This window comes from Aythya marila (genome assembly GCF_965140915.1).
Source record: "Aythya marila genome assembly, chromosome: 26".
NCBI lineage: Eukaryota > Metazoa > Chordata > Aves > Anseriformes > Anatidae > Aythya > Aythya marila.
This window is the reverse complement of record NC_139067.1, coordinates 4,487,890-4,505,566: the sequence shown is the minus strand read 5'-3', so window position 1 is coordinate 4,505,566 and position 17,677 is coordinate 4,487,890. Positions and strand designations below refer to the sequence as shown.

General features: G+C 58.8%; 2 protein-coding genes across 7 annotated transcripts; both read right to left on the bottom strand.

Annotated features, from left to right (window-relative positions):
* Nucleotides 1–105: 105 nt before the first annotated feature.
* Nucleotides 106–9,293, bottom strand: ADD2 (adducin 2). Of its 6 annotated transcripts, XM_082779363.1 has the most exons (15): nt 9,108–9,293; nt 8,185–8,377; nt 7,510–7,648; nt 7,105–7,256; nt 6,934–7,014; nt 6,700–6,849; nt 6,469–6,612; nt 6,284–6,382; nt 5,785–5,961; nt 5,433–5,690; nt 4,651–4,770; nt 4,477–4,566; nt 4,239–4,395; nt 4,017–4,133; nt 106–3,129 (listed from the first exon to the last, which is right to left on the bottom strand). In XM_082779363.1, exons 2-15 carry the CDS (start codon nt 8,365–8,367, stop codon nt 2,825–2,827), a joined length of 2,172 nt encoding a protein of 723 aa, XP_082635489.1. In that variant the 5' UTR covers nt 8,368–8,377; nt 9,108–9,293; the 3' UTR covers nt 106–2,824. The 6 variants fall into 6 exon arrangements, with proteins under 6 accessions (XP_082635489.1, XP_082635486.1, XP_082635487.1 ...); XM_082779360.1 differs by having other exon boundaries at nt 6,469–6,849; nt 6,934–7,256; XM_082779361.1 differs by lacking the exons at nt 8,185–8,377; nt 9,108–9,293 and having other exon boundaries at nt 6,934–7,256; nt 7,510–8,153.
* Nucleotides 9,294–10,210: 917 nt separating this feature from the next.
* FIGLA (folliculogenesis specific bHLH transcription factor) lies at nt 10,211–11,875 on the bottom strand (the record flags this gene model as incomplete). The annotated part of the gene is made up of 4 exons (XM_082779596.1): nt 10,211–10,469; nt 10,725–10,871; nt 11,316–11,468; nt 11,654–11,875. The coding sequence occupies 4 exons, from the start codon at nt 11,873–11,875 to the stop codon at nt 10,449–10,451; spliced, it is 543 nt and encodes a 180-aa protein (XP_082635722.1). The 3' UTR covers nt 10,211–10,448.
* Between the last annotated feature and the right edge of the window lie 5,802 nt (nt 11,876–17,677).

Genomic DNA, 17,677 nt, shown 5'->3' with positions numbered 1-17,677 from the left:
AAGCCGTGCCCCCTGCCCCATCCCATGGCCGTGGGGCGCCATGGCGTCCCCGCTCCCGTCCCCGAAAACGCAGCGCAGCAGGTGCCGAACTCGGGTTTATTTACAGGCAGGCGTTACACAGCGCAACCAGCACCGACCGGCACCCACCGGCCTCCTCCCTCAACCACAAACCCCCCACGGCACAGGTGTGGGCCCCACCAAGCCTTTGGGCATCTTCCAGTGCTTGGCCATGGCCATGCTCCGAGGCCTTGGTGAAGCACGGGAGGTTTCATTGCTGTGTGAGGGTGAACTTCTTTAGGGCTCAGGCTGCCCAGAGAGGTTTTGGGGTCTCCTTCTTTAGAGATATTCAAAATCCGCATGGTTGCCAGCCTGTGTAACGTGCCCCAAGTGATCCTGCAGGCAGGGGGTTGGGCTGGGTGGTCTCTGGAGGTCCCTTCCCACCTCAGCCATCCTGGGATCCTATAGTTTACAGCTTTCTCTGCTTCCAGGCTGCTCCCTGCACCTTGGCGGGGGACGGCTCTCCACCCACAGCCAGGATAGTGCCCTGAAAACAAGCCACCACGTTTGAACCCTGGTACTGCCCAGGCTGGCTTCGCACAAGGGGCAAGAAGAAAGCAGTGAGGCAAAGGGGGGCAAAATGGGAAGGGAGTAGGAGGCCTTGGCAGGCAGGGGAGCTATAACGCTGCTGTGATCCTGTAATAAAGGATCCTGTGACCCTCTCTAATAGCTAAGCAGTGAGGCCAGTCATTGCGTTGCCAGCCCTCCAAGCCTTTCTCCTCTCTTACCTACACATGGGTTTCACTGCACACGATGCCCAAAGTGCCCCAGGTTTCACCACACAGCCGTGGGGTCCATGGTGGGCAGTGAGGCAGTGTTGGGATTCAGGAACCACCCCAGGAGCCGCTGCAGTCCTGCACGGTGGCCAGGGGGTGAACTTGGTCCCCAGGACCCTTGAAATCATCAGCGGTAAACTACACCTTACAGGAACGGTTACAGAGTGCACGTCAAAGTCTACTGAATATACACTATGTATTGATCACAGGCAAGAGCACGGGGCTGGGATTCACACCTTCCTTCTCAGACATCAAGTTTAGGTGTTCAGGCTCCCCCAGGAGACAGAGGAGCCTCGGCTCTAGCACCAGCACTGCAGCTTGGTGCTGGCAGGGCAAATGCTCTCCCAAGCTCCAAAATCCAGGTTTGGATCTGCCCTGGAGCTCCAAGGGTTGGGGAGAGAAGGTTGTGTGAGGTTTGTATTTTTGCACTTGACTTTTCCACTCAGAAGTTGCCTGGCACACCCAAACTATGGCCCTGCAAAGAAAATCAACCACTGCTTACAAATTTCCTGCACTTGATCCCAGTTGCCTGCTCCAGCCCCACTCCATGCCTGAGGTGTTCCTGAGTGCCCCCAAAAATCCACCTCACCCATGGCTGCCTTTCTGCTCTTCCAGAGGGGACACAAAAGCTAAAAGCCACCTTGCAGCAGGGAGAAGGCTTTGCAAACAGTGTTGGGAAAACCACAGGGGGGTGAACTTTGGTTGGAAAGACCTGTCGCCCTCAGAGAGGTTCAGGGGCTCCCTGCCTCAGCCCCAGCCCGAGGTTGGGGCTGTGGAGGGGAGCCCCAACCCCACAGGAGCCCCATGGCAAACCCTTGTGGCTCGTGATAGGAAACAGGCTGGCTTTGTTCCCTAAATTCCCATACTGTAGAGGCCATGGAGCAAATCAGCATCACTGCTTTTTCTTCTTCCCTTGGGGCATGGCCAGGAGGTTGTAACGACAGTCATGGTCACAGGCAGCGAGGCTGGGCGGGAAGGAAACACGAGGGAGGGTTTCAGCTTGTGCTTGGGAGTCCGGAGCTAGGGAAAAGCAGCGGTTCAGCTTCAGACGTGACTCTCGTGCTCTCTACATGGACAGGCACTCGCCGACGGGGCCAACACAGACACAGCCTCGTACATGGGTCAGCATCGCTGTGACTTGGTGCGGGGGGACCAGGGCGGCCGCCTCGACGGTGCCTCTGACAGAAGTGAATCGGCAGCGTGTGTTCATCCCAAAGTAGCACTTAGTGAGTGAAGTTTGCTCAGTTTTAAATATCAATGGACGCTTCCCCGAGGCTCTTTTTTCTTCTCCGTTCTCAGGTGTAGTGCGGTGGGGGTTCCCCCAGTGGTGTGAAATCTCGCTGCTCTTCACCAGGCAGCAGCCGTGTGAGACCGTGGCACCAGGAGAAGGGGACTGGAGGCAGCTCTCGAGTCTGGGGGGGGGGGGGAGATTGCAATCCAGGAAGGAAAGGGCCCCAGCCCCACCACCTCAGCCTCTCCTTCAAGGAGAGCAATCCTCCGGCATCCTGCTCGATCACCCCGGCAGAGAGTTGTGCCATGGGCGAAGCCAGCGCCAATCCAGCAGAGCTTGAAACAAAAGGTTAACAATAATAATAGTAATTAAAAAAAAAAAAAAAAAAAAAAAAAAAGACGACGACACAACACCCTTTTCTTTCTCAAAACCAAGCGTATCCGGGCTGCGCCCCGCGTTGCACAGAGGCTCTACAAGCAGCAGTGGGAAAAAACAAACCCCGTGCCCAGGAAGGAGGAGGGAGTGCTCGTGGGAGCAGGGAGATGGCAGTGGGTATTTCCCCAAGCAGCAAATGGAGGCCACAATCTTTTGAAAGCTCAGTGGCTGCCTCCGAAGTGGGTGTCGGGGGACAAGGGGCCTTGTGCCGGGAGTACCCCGGGAGCCTCCAGGGTTTTTGGCTGCGCCTCGGCCAGACGCATGACGCAGGAGCTGACCAGAGAGATGCTCAGCCACGCCGGCAGTGGGAAGCCTCAGAGAAGACTCAAGATTCGATCTTTTCCTTCTTTTTGCCCTTTTTCAGGAAGGATGGGGTCCGGAATTTCTTCTTCTTCTTGGAGGGCGATTTGGATGGAGAGCCTTCAGGGGAGACGGGGCTGCTGGTCACCGTCTCGCTCTTCTCCTTGGGGGTGTCCGTGTCAGGGTTGGCCGGGGTGGTCGTCTGGTCCCCCCCTTTACCCTGGCTTTCCTCAGTGCTCTGCTCCTTCTCCTTCCCATTCACCGCTGGCGGTGGCTCCTTCTCGGTGGTGGAGTCAGCAGGAGCTTGGCCGTCCTCCGCCTTCTTGTCACCTTGGCAAGGGGAAAGGGAGAGGTGAGGGCCAGGGCAGCACTGCTCAACACCACAGAGAGCTATTGAGGCTGGAAGCCAACTTTAAACCCACCCTTTACCCCGGGCAAGAGCAGGATAAGGCCCCTTCAAGCAGACAGCCCTGGGGCCTGATCCCCTCTTGCTATCAGTGCCACTTCCCTGAGCCTTTCCCCCCCTCAGGACAAGCGGCAGCAGGACAGAGAGCTGGGGCAGAGCTGAGCCCTCCTTCCCGGCCTCATTGCTACATATAAAAGCAGGCAGCAACCAAAAAAATGAGGCAACCCAAGGCATTTCCTCCTGCAGACCCTGAGCGGGGCGCTGCGGAACGGGCCGCGGAGAGCAAGGTCCCCCCCGAGCGAGCGGGGAGCGCGGCGAGGCACGAGGCCTCCCCGTACTTACTACGGCGACAAGCACTCAGGGGCAGAGGTAACTCCTTGGGTGAAAGCGACACGTGGAGGGAAGAGAAAGGAAGACGTTGCGGACACGGACAGACAGACAGACAGACACCATGAGACACAATGAGACAGCCAGGAGCTGCCCGCCCCCGCGCCCCGACCCACGGAAAAACCGACGTGCGCTGCGATGCCAAAATGCTGCTGGGGTCGGTGCTTTAGGGGGGAGCAGGGGGTGTCCCCCACCACCCCATGAAGCCACCAGCAGCCACTGAAATCCTCCGGCCATGATGCTAAAGGGATGTGGTGGGTCTGGTGCCTTCATGGCACACGTCCCCCCCCAAGCACAGAGACATTTAGATCTGCGTCTCGGGGTGGTTCTGCTGCAGTCCCCCCTTATCCCCCTGCTGGATATCCTGGATGAAGACCCCCTGCTCCTCTCTGCTGGGCTCGCGGGTGTTCCCCACCCCACTCACCCTCCGAGGGCTTGGTGGGCGACGGGGCCGGGCTTTTGGCCGGGCTCTGCGGTGCAGACGCCGGGGGTGATTTTTGGGGGGATCCCTGGCTTTCCTCCACCGCTGCATCCTTCTCACCTGCAAGCAGACAGACAGACTTGCCATCTACCTGGTCTGATGGCTGCAGACCCCAAGAGGGGCTTTGGGATCTGTGCAGCCCCCATTCCACTCCCTGGCTCGTACCTTGCAGCCCCAACTTCTTCCTCTCCACCTCTTGCTTGTACTCCTCCAGCTCCTGGTCCGTGAGCTGGCTGAAGGGGTTCGGGGGCTCCGGCTCAGCGGGGGGCTCCTCTTGGGATGCATCTTTGGCCTCCACATCCCCCAAGTGGCTCTCTGTGGACTGAACCCCCCCAGAGTGGTGTCACCCCCCTGGCACAGGGAGGGACCCAGGGCGATGGGGACGAGGGCAGCGGGGACGTACGGGGCTGCGGCTCGTCTCGGCGATCACGCTGGCCAGCAACTGCGACTGGGGCCCGGCCGACTTCACGTCCTGACGGTTTTGCTCCCGGATCTGTGGACAAGAAGCAGAGAGAGATAGGGAAACACTGCCCCACCACAGCCCCACACCCAGGGAAGTCGGAGCCCCCCCATGTACCTTGTTCCTCATCTCCAGCACCTCCTGTGGGTCCGTGTAGAGGGGCACGAATTGGTTGGGGTTCTCGATGCGGATCGCGGTCCCGCTGCTGCCTTTCTCCACCTCATCTGCTTTCAGCCACTGCAGAGATGGAAAACCCCCATAAATGTGTGGTGTGGAAAGAGCAAACCCCAATAAATGGGTGTCATGGAGGGGAAACCCTGATAAACGCATGGCATGACGACAGTAAACCTCAATAAATGCATATCATGGAGGGGAAACATTGATAAACGCATGGTATCAAGAGAGTAAACCCTAATAAATGCTTGTTGTGGAGAGGAAATCCTGGTAAGTGCATGGTATGGAGAGAGCAAACCCCAATAAATGCATGTCATGGAGAGGAAACCTTGATAAATGCGTGGCATGAGGAGAATAAACACCAATAAATGCAGGTTGTGGAGAGAAAACATTGATAAAATGTGTGGTTTGGAGAGAGCAAGCCCTGATAAATGCATGCCGTGGAGAGCAAACCCAAAAAAAGCCCCTGCCAAAAAAGCCCCTGGCACTGGCTGCTGGAGGTGGACTTTTAAAACAAAAATTACTCTAGGGCAAATGAAGGAGTTAACCAAAATCATTACATTCAGCATTTCCCACTCCTGGAGGACCCCTAGAGGTTCAAGTGCACCAAATTTCGATGCAATCCCTGCTCCAAGCACCTCCCACCTTCCTTTTTTTTCAGTGCCATCCCCCCCTCCCCGGAGCACGAAGCCAGGACTGTTCCCAAACAACCCCCGGCCCCAGACCGTCGTCTTCGTCCTCTGGCTGCCGGCGCTGCCCTGCTGCTCCTCGGCCACGTTGACCCGCAGGTAGGTGTTGGGGGTGTTGAGCCACCGCGTCTTCTCCTTCTGCTGCTTCTGCGCGTGCTGCCGCAGCGCGGGGACAGGGGCGGCCTCCTCCTCAAAGACGAAGGCCGTCACCGTGGCAGGGATCAGCACGTCGCTTTTGGGTTTGCTCTTCTCTTGCACGAAGGGGTAGCGGTAGGTGTAGCCGGTGCGGTAACCCTGCGAAGCAAAACGGTGTCAAAGGAGGTGTATTTGGGGGGATTTAAGCCATTTTTGCTGGTGGGGGGGGGGCGAGGGGAAGCAGCATGCTCACCAGGTTGTCCAGCATCCTCATGAGGGCTTCGAATTCGTGCTCGCCCAAGCGGCTCTTCTGCATGGGCCCGAAGGTGCTGCCGGCCCAGCGCACCGAGCCCACCTCGTGGGGCCGGTGCTTGGCGCGCTCCAGCACGATGAGGTTCTCCGCTCCGCCCGCGCTCGCTAGGGCTGACACCTGCGGGAGGACGCGGGGAGAGGCTGCAGGGAGCACAGCACTGAGCGTGTCCACGGGATGGGACTGAGCGATGGTGGCTGAGACCGTGCACAGCTCGGTGCATGGTCCTGGAGCCCTGTGGCGGCAGCAGAGGCTGCGCACAGCTCAGAGCACAAATCAGCAGCACCATGCTGGCTGCAAAAACCCAGCACAGCTCGGTGCACGGTCTCAGTGCCCTGCACTGCACCCAGACACCCGACACTGCTCCGTGCATGGTCCCAGGGCCCTGCAGCAGCAGCAGGGCTGTGCCCAGCTCTGTGCCCCCCCAGGGGCCATCTCTCACCTGCACCTCGCAGGCTGCCTGCAGGTGGAAGATGCTGTAGAAAGCCTCCTCGGCGGTGTCACCCAGCGCCAGCACCCCGTGGTTGCGCAGCACCAGGATCTGCAGCACCAGGCACAGGGGGCATCAGCAGAGCAGCAGGGGTTGGGGAAGGGATCCCCAAAAAAACAAACAAGCAACAAACCCACCTTGCAGGTGGGGCCGAGGCACTTCTGCAGCTCGACCCGGTCGGCCTCGTCCTCCACCTCCCCACGGAAGTCGAAGTAGGCGATGTCCCCCAGGAGCAGGGCGGCACGGGAGATGGGCAGCACGCCGCAGCGCATGGCCGACACCTGGGGCACAGCGGGCATGGCACGGCACAGCACGGCACAAAATGGCATGGAAAAACACAGCACAGTGCCCCCAGACCCCCCCCTTACCGCCGCGGTGGCCGGCGTGTGCAGGCGGACGATGCAGCGAGTGTCGGGGCGGGCAGCGTAGATGGCAGCATGCAAGCTGAAGGCACGGGCGTCGGGGGCGAAGCCGGTGTTGCCCTGCTCCACCACGTCCCCCAGCACGTTCACCTTGATCTGCAGTGGGAATACGGTGGCTCAGAGCCTGTCACGTCCCTGTCCCCACCCTGAACCCCCCCGGGGAGCTGGGGACACGCTCACCAGGCTGGCTGCCGTCACCTCGCTGCACGCCAGCCCCTGCGGGGCCACCAAGAAATGCTCCTGCTCCTTGCTCACCCGCAGCTGCACAGGGAAAAGAAAGAAACACAGGGAAATAAAATTAAAAACAATAATAAAGAGGAGTGTATTTTGCACGGGGAGGTGGGCACTCACCGTGACGGAGGCGTCCCCCAGCTGTGCCCAGCCATAGAGGTCAAGCAGGCGATGGATGCTGCTCACTTTGCAGCGCATCAGCCGCTCGCCCTTGGCCAGGGCTGGCGCATCGGGGCCATGCAGATCATTGATGGGCGTCACAGAGGCCAGCCCTGGGAAGGGACAACAGGTAACAAAAGGGGACAACGTCATTTGTGCTTTTTTTCCCAACCCCTAGCACCATTTCCCAGCTATTCTACAAGAAAAGACGACCATTAGGGAGCATTTTCTTCTCTGAAATCCCACAAACCAAATAAAAACCTTCAAGAACACCAAATGGATTTCATTTTCAAAAAAAAAAAAAAAAAAAAAAAAAAAAAAAAAAAAAAAACCCTTCCTGCCCCCCTGCCCCACATGCAGCCGTACCCATGGGTGAGGTGGGGAGGACGGCAGGGGATGTGGTGGCCATGAAGTCGGCGATCTGCCGCAGGGCCCAGACATGGGACGAGTTGTTCCCCTTCTTCATCTGCTCCTGGATGAGGCTCTCCAGCTCCTCCCTAAAAGACTGCAGTACCCCGGCCCCACCGGTGTCACAGTCCCCCGGGGAAGGGACACCAGTGCCCAAAAAGGAACTGGCTGGTGGCACTGGGGTGGGGACACCACCAGGTGGGTGGTGGCAGCGCCATGGGCGTGGTGGAAGTGGTGCCACTGGCACGGTGCCATGGTGACAGTGGCACCAAGGGTTTGGTTCCCAGGTGACGGTGACCCCCACGGGCTTGATGGCATGGAGACAGTAACACCAGGGACTTGATGGCATGGTGACGGTGACACCATGGGCTTGGTGGCAATGGCACCAGCAGCTCCGTGCCACAACAGTGGTGGCACCACCAGCTTGGCAGGGGCACCATGGAGATGGTGGCACCACCAGGTCGGTGGCACGGTGCCACCAGCCCCACAGGCTTGGTGGCAGTGATGTCACCACCGTGGTGGCACCAGCAGAAGGGTGGGGACGTGCCCTGAGCCATCATGGGGTGGCTGTCGCTTTGGGGAAGGGGGGACAGGGACAGGACGGGGGGGACGGATGGGGACACGGCCACCCACCGGGCTCTGTAGGATCATGGTGACCCGCTTCTTCTGCTCCATCATGTTGAAGTCCTGCCGCAGGTCGGCTGCCATGTTGCGCTCCCGCAGGTATTCAGGGTCCCCCTCAGCAAAGCGGTCGAAATATCGGGGTCCCGGGGCGGGGGGTGAGGGCAGGGGCTCGGGGCTGGCGGCCGTGCTCATCCTGGCGGCCCTGCGGAGGGTTTTGGGTTCCCAATCCCCACCCAAATCACCCCCACACCCCGACCCCACATCTCCCTCAAAAAGCTTCCCCGTGGCGAGCGCTTCCCAAAACAGGGGCCGTGAAGAAATGGGGTGAGAACAGCCCCGCCTGCGCCCTGCTGATAAGCCCTGGGTGGCCCCCGCCCTGCCGGCACCACACCGGGCCCTCGATGTGACAGGGACACCGGGGGGGGGGGGGGGTGGGCAGCTGAGCACGGGCAGCTCAGTGCACCCATGGGTGCCACAGCACCAAACGGAGCCCCCAAGCCCCCGCAGCATCCACCCTTTTATTTTATATATATATTTTTTTTTAGAGGAAGACACAAAAAAGGGGAGATGGCAGCAGGTGGGTGACCACAGAGCCCAAACCCCCAGCGCTGTCCCCCCCCTCCAGCACCTCGCTGCTGTGTTTTAAAGGAGATTTTTTGGCACCCACGCGCCCCCCCACCCCCGAAATAAAATAAAATAAAATAAAATAAAATAAAATAAAATAAAATAAAATAACATAAAAGCATCTTCCACGCCAAGCATCAACGCATGCCTGCTGCCCAAAGCCAGGCTGCTGCCTGCACCCCCAAATCCTAGGGGGGGGGGGCTGCTCTTCCCCCACCCCCAAATCCCCATTTTTGGGGCATTACTCCCCAAAAAAGATGTTTTTAGCCGAGCCCGCTGCCCCCACACAACCCCCCCACGCCACCAACCTGCAGCAAACCTCCTCCAGGAGCCGCTCCTAGGCTGAAAATCCCGGGGGGGGGCCCTCGGTGGCCCCCACCCCAGCGCAGACTTAGGGGGTGGGGGGGGTGACGAGCGGAAGCTCCGAGCTCCTAGGTCCCCCCAAAATCCTCCTGGGCATCCACGCGCGATCGTGGCCGCTGGGTGGGAGGGGGCAGAAGCGCATCATTTGCTATGGAGGGGGGGGGGAATGGGGCTGGGCCCCCCCCGCAGCATCGCCCCCGCCCGCGCCGCACCCAGCGCCGCTGCGGCAGCCGCAGAGCCCTGCGCTGGGGATGGAGGATGGGGGGGGGGCTGGAAAATGGGTGATTCCCGGGGGGGGGCACAGCCCTGTAACCCCCCCATCATCACCAGGGGATGGATGGGGATGGGGGGGCACCCCACCAGGTTGTGCAGGAGGATGGGGGTTGTGGGGGGGGGCAGGCCTGCATCCCCCCCCTTGTTGTATCTGCCAGCATCCAGACAAAAGAAATGAGAATATTGGGGGGGGAAGGGCGAGGCGAACGCAGGTGCCCCCCCCCCATAGCAGGTGGACCCCCCCCCCCAACACCGCTGCTTCCCCCCACCCCCTAATTAGGGCCCAAATCCCCCCTCCCACAGCCTCCCCCCCAAGCGACCCCTCCCTTCCCATTCCTCGGGAGGGGGGGTCCAAGCAGGTGTACGCCCCCCCACACCCCAAATCCCCCCCCCCATACCCCAAACCCGGGATGCAGGGGGCTGCAGCGCCTCACCCAGCTCCTCACAGCATCCTCCCACGGGTGACAGCCCCGGGTGGGGGGGGCCCCGTCCCCCCCCCGCGCCCCCGGTCCCCTCTCGCCAGCCTCCAGCGCCACCAGCGCTGACAAAGGCCACCTCCCTGCGCCAGCCGAGCTCCCTCTGCTGCCACAACCCCAAAATAGCCCTGGGGAAGGAGGGGGGGGACACCTGGAGGGGGGAGGATCCACGCAGGAAAATTCAATTTTTGCAATAAAACAGCCAGGGAGGGGCAAGAAGACAAAGCCAGGCTTCTGCCACCCCAAAAAAATCAGGATTTATTTTGGAGATTAATTAGGGGTGGGGTTAATGAGCCCTGCTACCTGAGCACGGTGCTAGCTCCTAATTATATTTTAATGAGCAATTACACCTGTCGCCCCCCACTCCTCCCCCAGCAGCACTTTGGGGACACCAACGCCCCAGCGCAGGGGGGCAGCTCAGTTTCACGGAAAGCACCGGGGGGGTTGGAGCCATCCCAGCTCTGGAACCCCAAAATCTGTGCTGGGGCATCTCCACATCCCTTGCAGATCTCCGCAGGACACCCCCAAATTTATATTTTAGGGGTTGGTTGGAAGCACCTTAAAAAGAAGGAAATATATTTAAAGAAATACATTTTTCCATTATTTTGGAGCAACTGGAATATTTGGGGGGAGGCTGATTTTAAGCAAATCCTTATTTCTGCAGACAGAAATTGGATGTTTTTGAACTCAACACAAATGGGGGGCTCCCTGCAAGCCCCCTGGGTGCTGCCACCCCCCCACCATGGGACACCCACACTTGGGGAACCCCAAAACCATCACCCCCCCCCAGTTTCTTCCCATGGCCCAACTCACCAGCTCCCCGCTCTCCTGTGATGGCCCCAAGCAGGTTTGGGACATGGGGGGACCCCACATACACGGGGGGGCAGCAGGGGGCCAGCCCCCCCCCAGCAGCACCCCTCCACTGTCACCCAGCTCCTGCACCACTCCATCCTCCTGCTGCTGGGGTCACCAGGATAACGGGGTGAAAAGACGAAGAACAGGGGGAAAAAAAAAAAAAGTGAAGTTTGGACAGGGGAAGGAAAACTACAGGTGCACCCCCAAAATAAAGGATCCCTGCAAAAATTTAAGGATTTTCATCTGGAAGTAGTAACTGTAGGATTTGGGGATGTTTTGTGGGGGTTAGGCTGCCCAGAGCAACCCCAAAGCCACCTGCTAAATGAAACCCCAAAGAGACAATTTTAAATAAAACCCAATTTTAAGCAAAGACCTCCCCACCACAAAAAAAAAAAAAAAAAAAATATCAAAGCCCCCCCAAAAAAGGCCAACCTCAAACAAAACCCCAAATAAGCAATTTTTAAATGCACTCACTCCCCAAAACCTAAAAATTAGCCCCTCCCAGCTGCACCCCTGAAGCCACCCCCACAGATTTGGGGGGGGTCCCACCTGCAGGCCCCCCGTGTCCTGCAGGACCCCCCGCAGCAGGCGGATGTACTCAGCAGCGGCCTTGAGCGTGTCCACCTTGCTGGGCTTGCGGTCGCGGGGCACGAGGGGCACAAGGGCCTTGAGTGCTGAGAACCCGCTGTTGAGGTTTTTGATCTATAGGGGAGAAAAAAATGGGGGGGGTGACCCCCCTTTTTATTTTTGGGGTTGCCCATTTGGATGGAAAACACACCCCCATTCCTCGGCATCCCCAAGTGTCACCGCTCTGTTTAGATCAATCTGCTTTGAATTTTGGGGTGGGGGATGAGGTGTTTTTTTTTTTGGGGGGGGGGGAACCTCACCCGCTCACGTTCCTTGGCGTTGGCCGCCTGCCGCCGCTCCAGGACCCCCGCCAGGTCCCCCTCTGCCTCGAAGCCCCCCGTGGGGCCGCGGCGCAGGCGGATGATGGGGGCCACGCAGGGCAGGGGGCCATGGCGCTGGCTCAGCACCGTGCCCAGCACCTCAGGGGGCGGCGTGGTCAGCAGGACCCCCGGCCCCCCCGCTGCCCCGCTCTGCTCCCCCATAACCAGGAAAAAGGGGAACTGGTGCCTGCACACAACACAACCACCTACTGAAAATACCCTCAAAAGGCCCAAAATTCCCTTAAATACACCCCCCACCTAACGGGTTGCACCTGGTGCCCAGCTGGGGCTAACGAGTGGGGTGGGGGAGCTGCTTTGCCCAAATTAATTCTGGTTTTGGGACTGTCCAAGATCATCCCTCAGCCCCAAAGTGGCCTGTTAAATAGGGAGTGACCCCAAGGCTCCAGTATTTGGGGGCTTTACGTTGGGGGGCTCTCTCGCAAACAGGAGATGGGAGGGGGCAACACTGGAGAAAATATCCGGGGTTTGGTGGTGTCCCTGAAAAACCCCAAACCCTAAAACCTTAGGGTTGTGCAGTGTGATCCCAAAACACACCCAAAAAAACACCCCTGAGGCATTGGGGCCTAGCAGTGGATGAGCCCCGCTGCACCAGGGATGGGCGGTCGCTGCCCAAAAGGGAGAAATGGGGGTTTTGGAGGTCTCATGTCCCCAGAAATGCAGGAATAGGGTTTTTTTATTACTAGGGGTGGCAATAAAAACGTGCGTGGTGTGATGAGCGGGAGGCAGGTCTCGCTAGATGGCAGTGTTGGTCCTCACAGCCGCCTCCTGAGCCCGAGGGCTGCTGGAAAATGGGGAAAATTCCCATTTGGGGTGAGCCCACAGCATCCCCGGGGACAGAGATCCCCTAAACCCAACCACGCCAGTGGGGACGGGGCTTCGAGCCCCCAGATCTCCCCTGCTGGTGCAGGCACGGGGAGGTTTTGGGGTGTGCTTGTGCCATGGGATGCCCCAGGGACACGAGGGGATCAAGGATGGGGTGAGGGATGATGTTGCGAGACTCACAAAGTCCACATTTATTAGGGCTCGGGATGATTAGGCATCATTTATTAGGGTCACAGTTATTAGGGCCATGGTTATAGGGGGTCATGGTTACTGGGAGTAATGGTTTGGAGGGACACTGCTACTTGGGGTCATGGATATTGGGGTCATGGTTGTTGGGGTCACAGTTAGGAGGCATTGACAGTTAGTAGGAGTCACGGTCAGTAAGAGTCACAGTTAGTAGGGAATTTTTTATTGGGGTCATGGTTATTAGGGGCTACTTCTTAAGGGTCACAGTTATTGGGGCTGTGGGTATAGGAGGGTCGGGGTTATTGGGGGTCAGGATTATTGGGGGCAATGGTTATAGGGGGTCATGGTTTGGGGGGGGTCAGGATTTGGGGGGTGTCAGTTATTGGGGGTTATGTGGATATTGGGGGTCACAGATATAGGGGGTCATGGATATTGGGGGACAGGGTTATTAGGGCCATGGTTATAAGGCGGTCATGGTTTTGAGGGAGTCACCGTTATTAAGAGTCACAGTTACTAGGGGTGATGTTATTGGGGTCGTGGTTCTCAGGGGGTCACAGTTATTAGGGGTCACAGTTATTAGGGGTTGCATTTATTGGGGGACATGATTATTAGGGGACATGGGTTTTAGGGGCTTATTGGGGTCACAGATGTCAGGGACATACCTATTAGCAGCCACAACTATTAGGGGCCCTGGTTATTGGGGCTCGCTCACAACATGGGGTGACCTCAAGTGACCAGCACAGGGCTCCTCCTGCCCCGGGGAGCTCAGCCCCCAAAAATCAAAGGGTCCTGAACAATCCTTGGCCCGCAGCTTGCTCGGGAATTTCTCAGACCCCATAAGGGAGCCAGCCTCGGGTCTATGATCCCCAGGGGCCACCACACCCCCAAGCACAGCGTCCATCCCGTCCCACTGGCCCTGCTGCCCGCCAGGGGCTGACATTTGCTGTTATCACGAGACTGGAAAATTACCCGGAGGTTTCTAATTACCCTCGCCGGGAAGGTCAGCAGAAGGAGGAAGGTGAGCGCCGGGGCCGTATCCTGCAGCGGGGCAGCTGCTGACACACGATTAGCACCATCTGCCCTGGCACGGCCCCAAACGTCATCCAAGGGAGGGCACAGCCCATCAGGGAGGAGCCCGATCCCCACCCGGGTGCCCGATCCCGAGGGATTTGTGGCCTCGTGCTGGCCCCGTGGTGCCCGGGGGCTGCAGGCTGGATCCTGCCTCGTGCTCGTCTTTTGGGAGATGGGGCTGCTGCGTCCCCACCCGGCCTCCACCCCGAGCCTCAACACCACGTGGCCTCCATTCCCTTGTGGCTTCGGGTTGAAAATGCCTCCATCAAGCCATCAGAGGGGGGCTTTGTGGGACGGGGGCTGACAAAATCCCCTTAACGGCCTCTTTGGGAAGTCGGTGGCACGTCCCAGCGTGGTGTGGAGGTGAAAATCCCCCTGGGACCCAATGGGGCCGTGCTGTGCCCTGCTCGCTGCTCACTCGGGGCACCACGGCTGGTCGTCCCAGAGCCTTCTGCAAAATCTTTATGATGGTGTAAATGCTGCTCCTCTGCCTCTGCCCCTGCTTGCGGGGTGATAACCCCATCAGCATCCCCCCGGGGTCCCTCTGGGGACCATTTGGGGACCGGCCGTGGTTGTGCCCGGCTTTGGCTCAGTTGCAACACGACATCAGGGCATGTTTTCCCCAGTGTGAGAAAAATCTCATTTTTCTTCAGACAGGATCTTCTGTGAAGCTTTTTTATTCACGATTGCAATGGCGGGCGTCCTGTCAAGCAGGAGCACATTTTAGTAAACAAATCCTAACCTTTTATTCCCTATTACCCCACGCCTGATCGCCTCCCCTGTTTCCTCATTGTCCGAGTACTACAGGTTCACAAGCTACTCGACACTCCTCTATACCATATGCGTACTTTTTTTTTTTTTTAAACCCTTTAATTTCTCCTTTCTTATGTTTTGAGAACTTGTGATCGTGGTTTTACCGTTCTCACACTGCTCAGCCTGTTTTTCTCAAGCTTCTACCTTGTTTCGGAACAGCGAGGCCTTTTCTTGTCCACTTATCTACTTAGCATTTCTCCTGGTTATGGCTACACAACTAGCCTGGAATACAGAAAAGTAATTCTCTGCTGCAAACACACAGCTTAGTTTCTCACACCAGGGAAGGAGCCTGGAAGTCACTTTTCCAAATTTTTTTTCAGCACACGGCAGCCCCAATTCCTCACCCACGGGCAGCTCCGGTCCCTAGGGCCAGGGGAAATTCGTGTGGCGATAAGGTGCATCACAACAACTTTATCAACTCGTGCAGGCAAAGCCTGCTGCCCTAAAGGGCATCCTGCCATCACAGCCATAAAGCCACCACCGTAGGTGCCATGGTGATAGCCGTATCAGTGGCCCACAGCGCCTTATCTCACCCCCAAACGGCCCAGCTCCGGGAAGAGCCGTGGAGCTCCCATCCCGACAGGAGCTCTGCAGGAGCTGCTCAGGCAGAAATCTGGGCAATGATTCACGTGGGGAAGCCCAGGCCTGGCTTTGGGGGAGCCTTCAGCTGCACAGGCTCGGGTTTGGGGCTGGCTCCCAGTGCAGCGCCACCCACCAAAGCTGGGTCCTGTGCAGGATCGGTCCTGGCCTCACAACCCCGAATGCTCTGAATTAGCCCTGAATTATCCCGTCAGGGGTAGTAACAGGGTTTGTCAGGCGAAGGGACAATGGGGATTAAGTGGGGTGGGGACAGTAGGAGATGCTTTAGGGTCACTCAGCTCCCCGTGACCTGGCTTTTTGTGCAATGGAGTGAGGCAAAACGCAGCCCGTAAAATAAAAATCCATGCAAGGAGGTGAAAACCCACGGGGATGCGCTGGGAAAGGGGGGTCCTGCCCCTGGCCAGCTCACTGCCCTCCCCATCACGTTTTGCTTTTCCTCGACACTTGCCGTGTGGACGTGCCAGGAGCAGCACTGTCACGCCGCCAGCGCCCAGGACTTGGTCCAGCTCCTCCGCAGCAGCAGCAGCGGGGCCTGAACAAAGGCGGCTCTGTCCTCCCCTGCGGGAAGAAGCCTTTCTGTGTCAGTGAACTAAAAGCCGCGCTCAGGAGGGGCCCTTCGGCTTCCCCCTCCTCCCGCACGGCGGTTTGGGGGAGATAAAAGGGTTTTCTGTAATGCAAAAGCCTTGCCAAAAAGCCCCGGTGGGAGTTGGGTCTGCTCAGGGAGAAGTTGGAGTGGCTGCGGAGAGCACGGCCAGGTTGTGCTGGGTGCTGCTCCAGCGGGGCTGTCCCCAGGGGCCACATGGGGTGGGGTGGGATGGGATGGGGATGGAAAAAGGAATGGTAGGGGATGGTGATGAATGGGGACAGGACGGGGATGAGAGTTGATGGGGTTGGGCATGAGGACAGGGATGGGAATAGATGAGGATGGGGGTGAGGATGAGGATGGGAACAGGATGGGGATGGGGACAGGGACAAGGACAGGGATGGGATGGATGGGGATGGGGATAAATGGAGATGGGATCAGGATAGGGATGGGGATGGATGGGGCTCAGCTCTGCTGCACTCTCCCCAGCTGGCACTTCACCTTACAAAGGGAAGGTGCCAGGCCCAGTGCAGATCTGGGGCTGGCTTTAACCTTTGCCATGTCTGGGTGGTGCCTGAGCCCACCTGCAAATCCTGCTTCCCTGTGATCAGGGAACCTCAGGCAAGAAACAAGCCCCATCCCTTCTCCAGCTGCAGCACCAGAGCTGCAATTATGCCATAGAGCAGGCATCACCTTTGGGACACCCTAAAAGCTGATTTCTGGGTCCCTCGAACACCACCTTACTCCTGCCTCCCTCTGCCTGCTGCACCGTGAGTGGGTGCTGGAGGGGTCCTGCAGCACCGTGGGGACATCCCCAGTGGGAACGGGGAGAAAAGAGGCCACGAGGCTGGGAAACCCAGGGAGCGCAGCGCGCTGCCTGCCTCCCCTCCTCCCCAAAGGTATTTTCTGCCTTGCCCTTCCCTCTGCATGGCCGGGCAGGAAAATCGCGCTGCTCGCTGCACGCCTGGGTTACTGTGGGGAGCGATTTCTTCCGCTCGGCTGTGGCGGCTGGTGCTGCCCTCCCTCCTGCTTCGTTAATCCCCGTTGGATAGAATTAAGGAGTGCATCAGCCCTAAACCTCTTTGCTCGCCAGCTCCTCTTCCGGGAGCGGGGAGCGGGGCCGTGCATGCCCGCGGTCACGTAGGGACGGAGCACGGGGCCGCGGGCTGGGGACGGCTGCTGCGGCTGCTCTGTCCTCCCCTGGCACCCCAGCATCTCCCTCTGCCTGCATCCCATCTGAAAAGCCCCCCCCGAGAAGCCGAGGGGCTTCCACAGGGCGGTGTGGGGTGTTCTTGTTAGAGCCGCATGGGCGGACACATGCCCTCGCCCCGCATGCACACGTGCACGCACGCACACGTGCAAACCCCATCTCCCAGCTGCTGCATCACCTGCGGGGTGTTAGCAGGACCCAGGCTGCCCCGGCATGGTTTGGGGCTCACCCTACAAATACCCCCTTGCAAGCACATCTTGCAAAAATAAAATAAAATAAAAGGGAGAGGACTGATCAGTAAAACCACAACGAAAATCAGGGCAGCCTGCAATGTCACCGCACCGTCCCCGCTGCCACGGGGCTGGCCGGTGACACAGCCTCTATTTCTGGCCGTGCAAACAGGTGTGACACCCGGTGACCCACTCGATGCGGCCGCCGTGACAATGACGCCCAGCCCACGAGCCACCGGCGTGCCCTCCAAAAGCCCCCAGGGGACCGGGCATCCCCAAGCGACCCCATCCTGGAGAGCCGCATCCCTGCACTGGCAACACCCGGCCAGGATTTGGGGCACGCAGCAGGAGCCGCCCCGAGCTGCTCCCCGGCTCCATCACCCCCTCTCCATTATTTTGCGTGGGATTAAAGCCACGGCTGCTAAAAT

Excerpts from the sequence above, each read along its gene's own strand:
- ADD2 (XM_082779359.1), bottom strand. The coding sequence starts at position 7,900 with ATGCCATCAAGTCCCTGGTGTTACTGTCTCCATGCCATCAAGCCCGTG. Across the intron at positions 7,257-7,509 it reads CCTCCCCACCTCACCCATGG|GGCTGGCCTCTGTGACGCCC; the intron begins GTACGGCTGCAT and ends GTCCCTTCCCAG. Across the intron at positions 4,771-5,432 it reads GCCAGAGGACGAAGACGACG|TGGCTGAAAGCAGATGAGGT; the intron begins GTCTGGGGCCGG and ends CCATCTCTGCAG.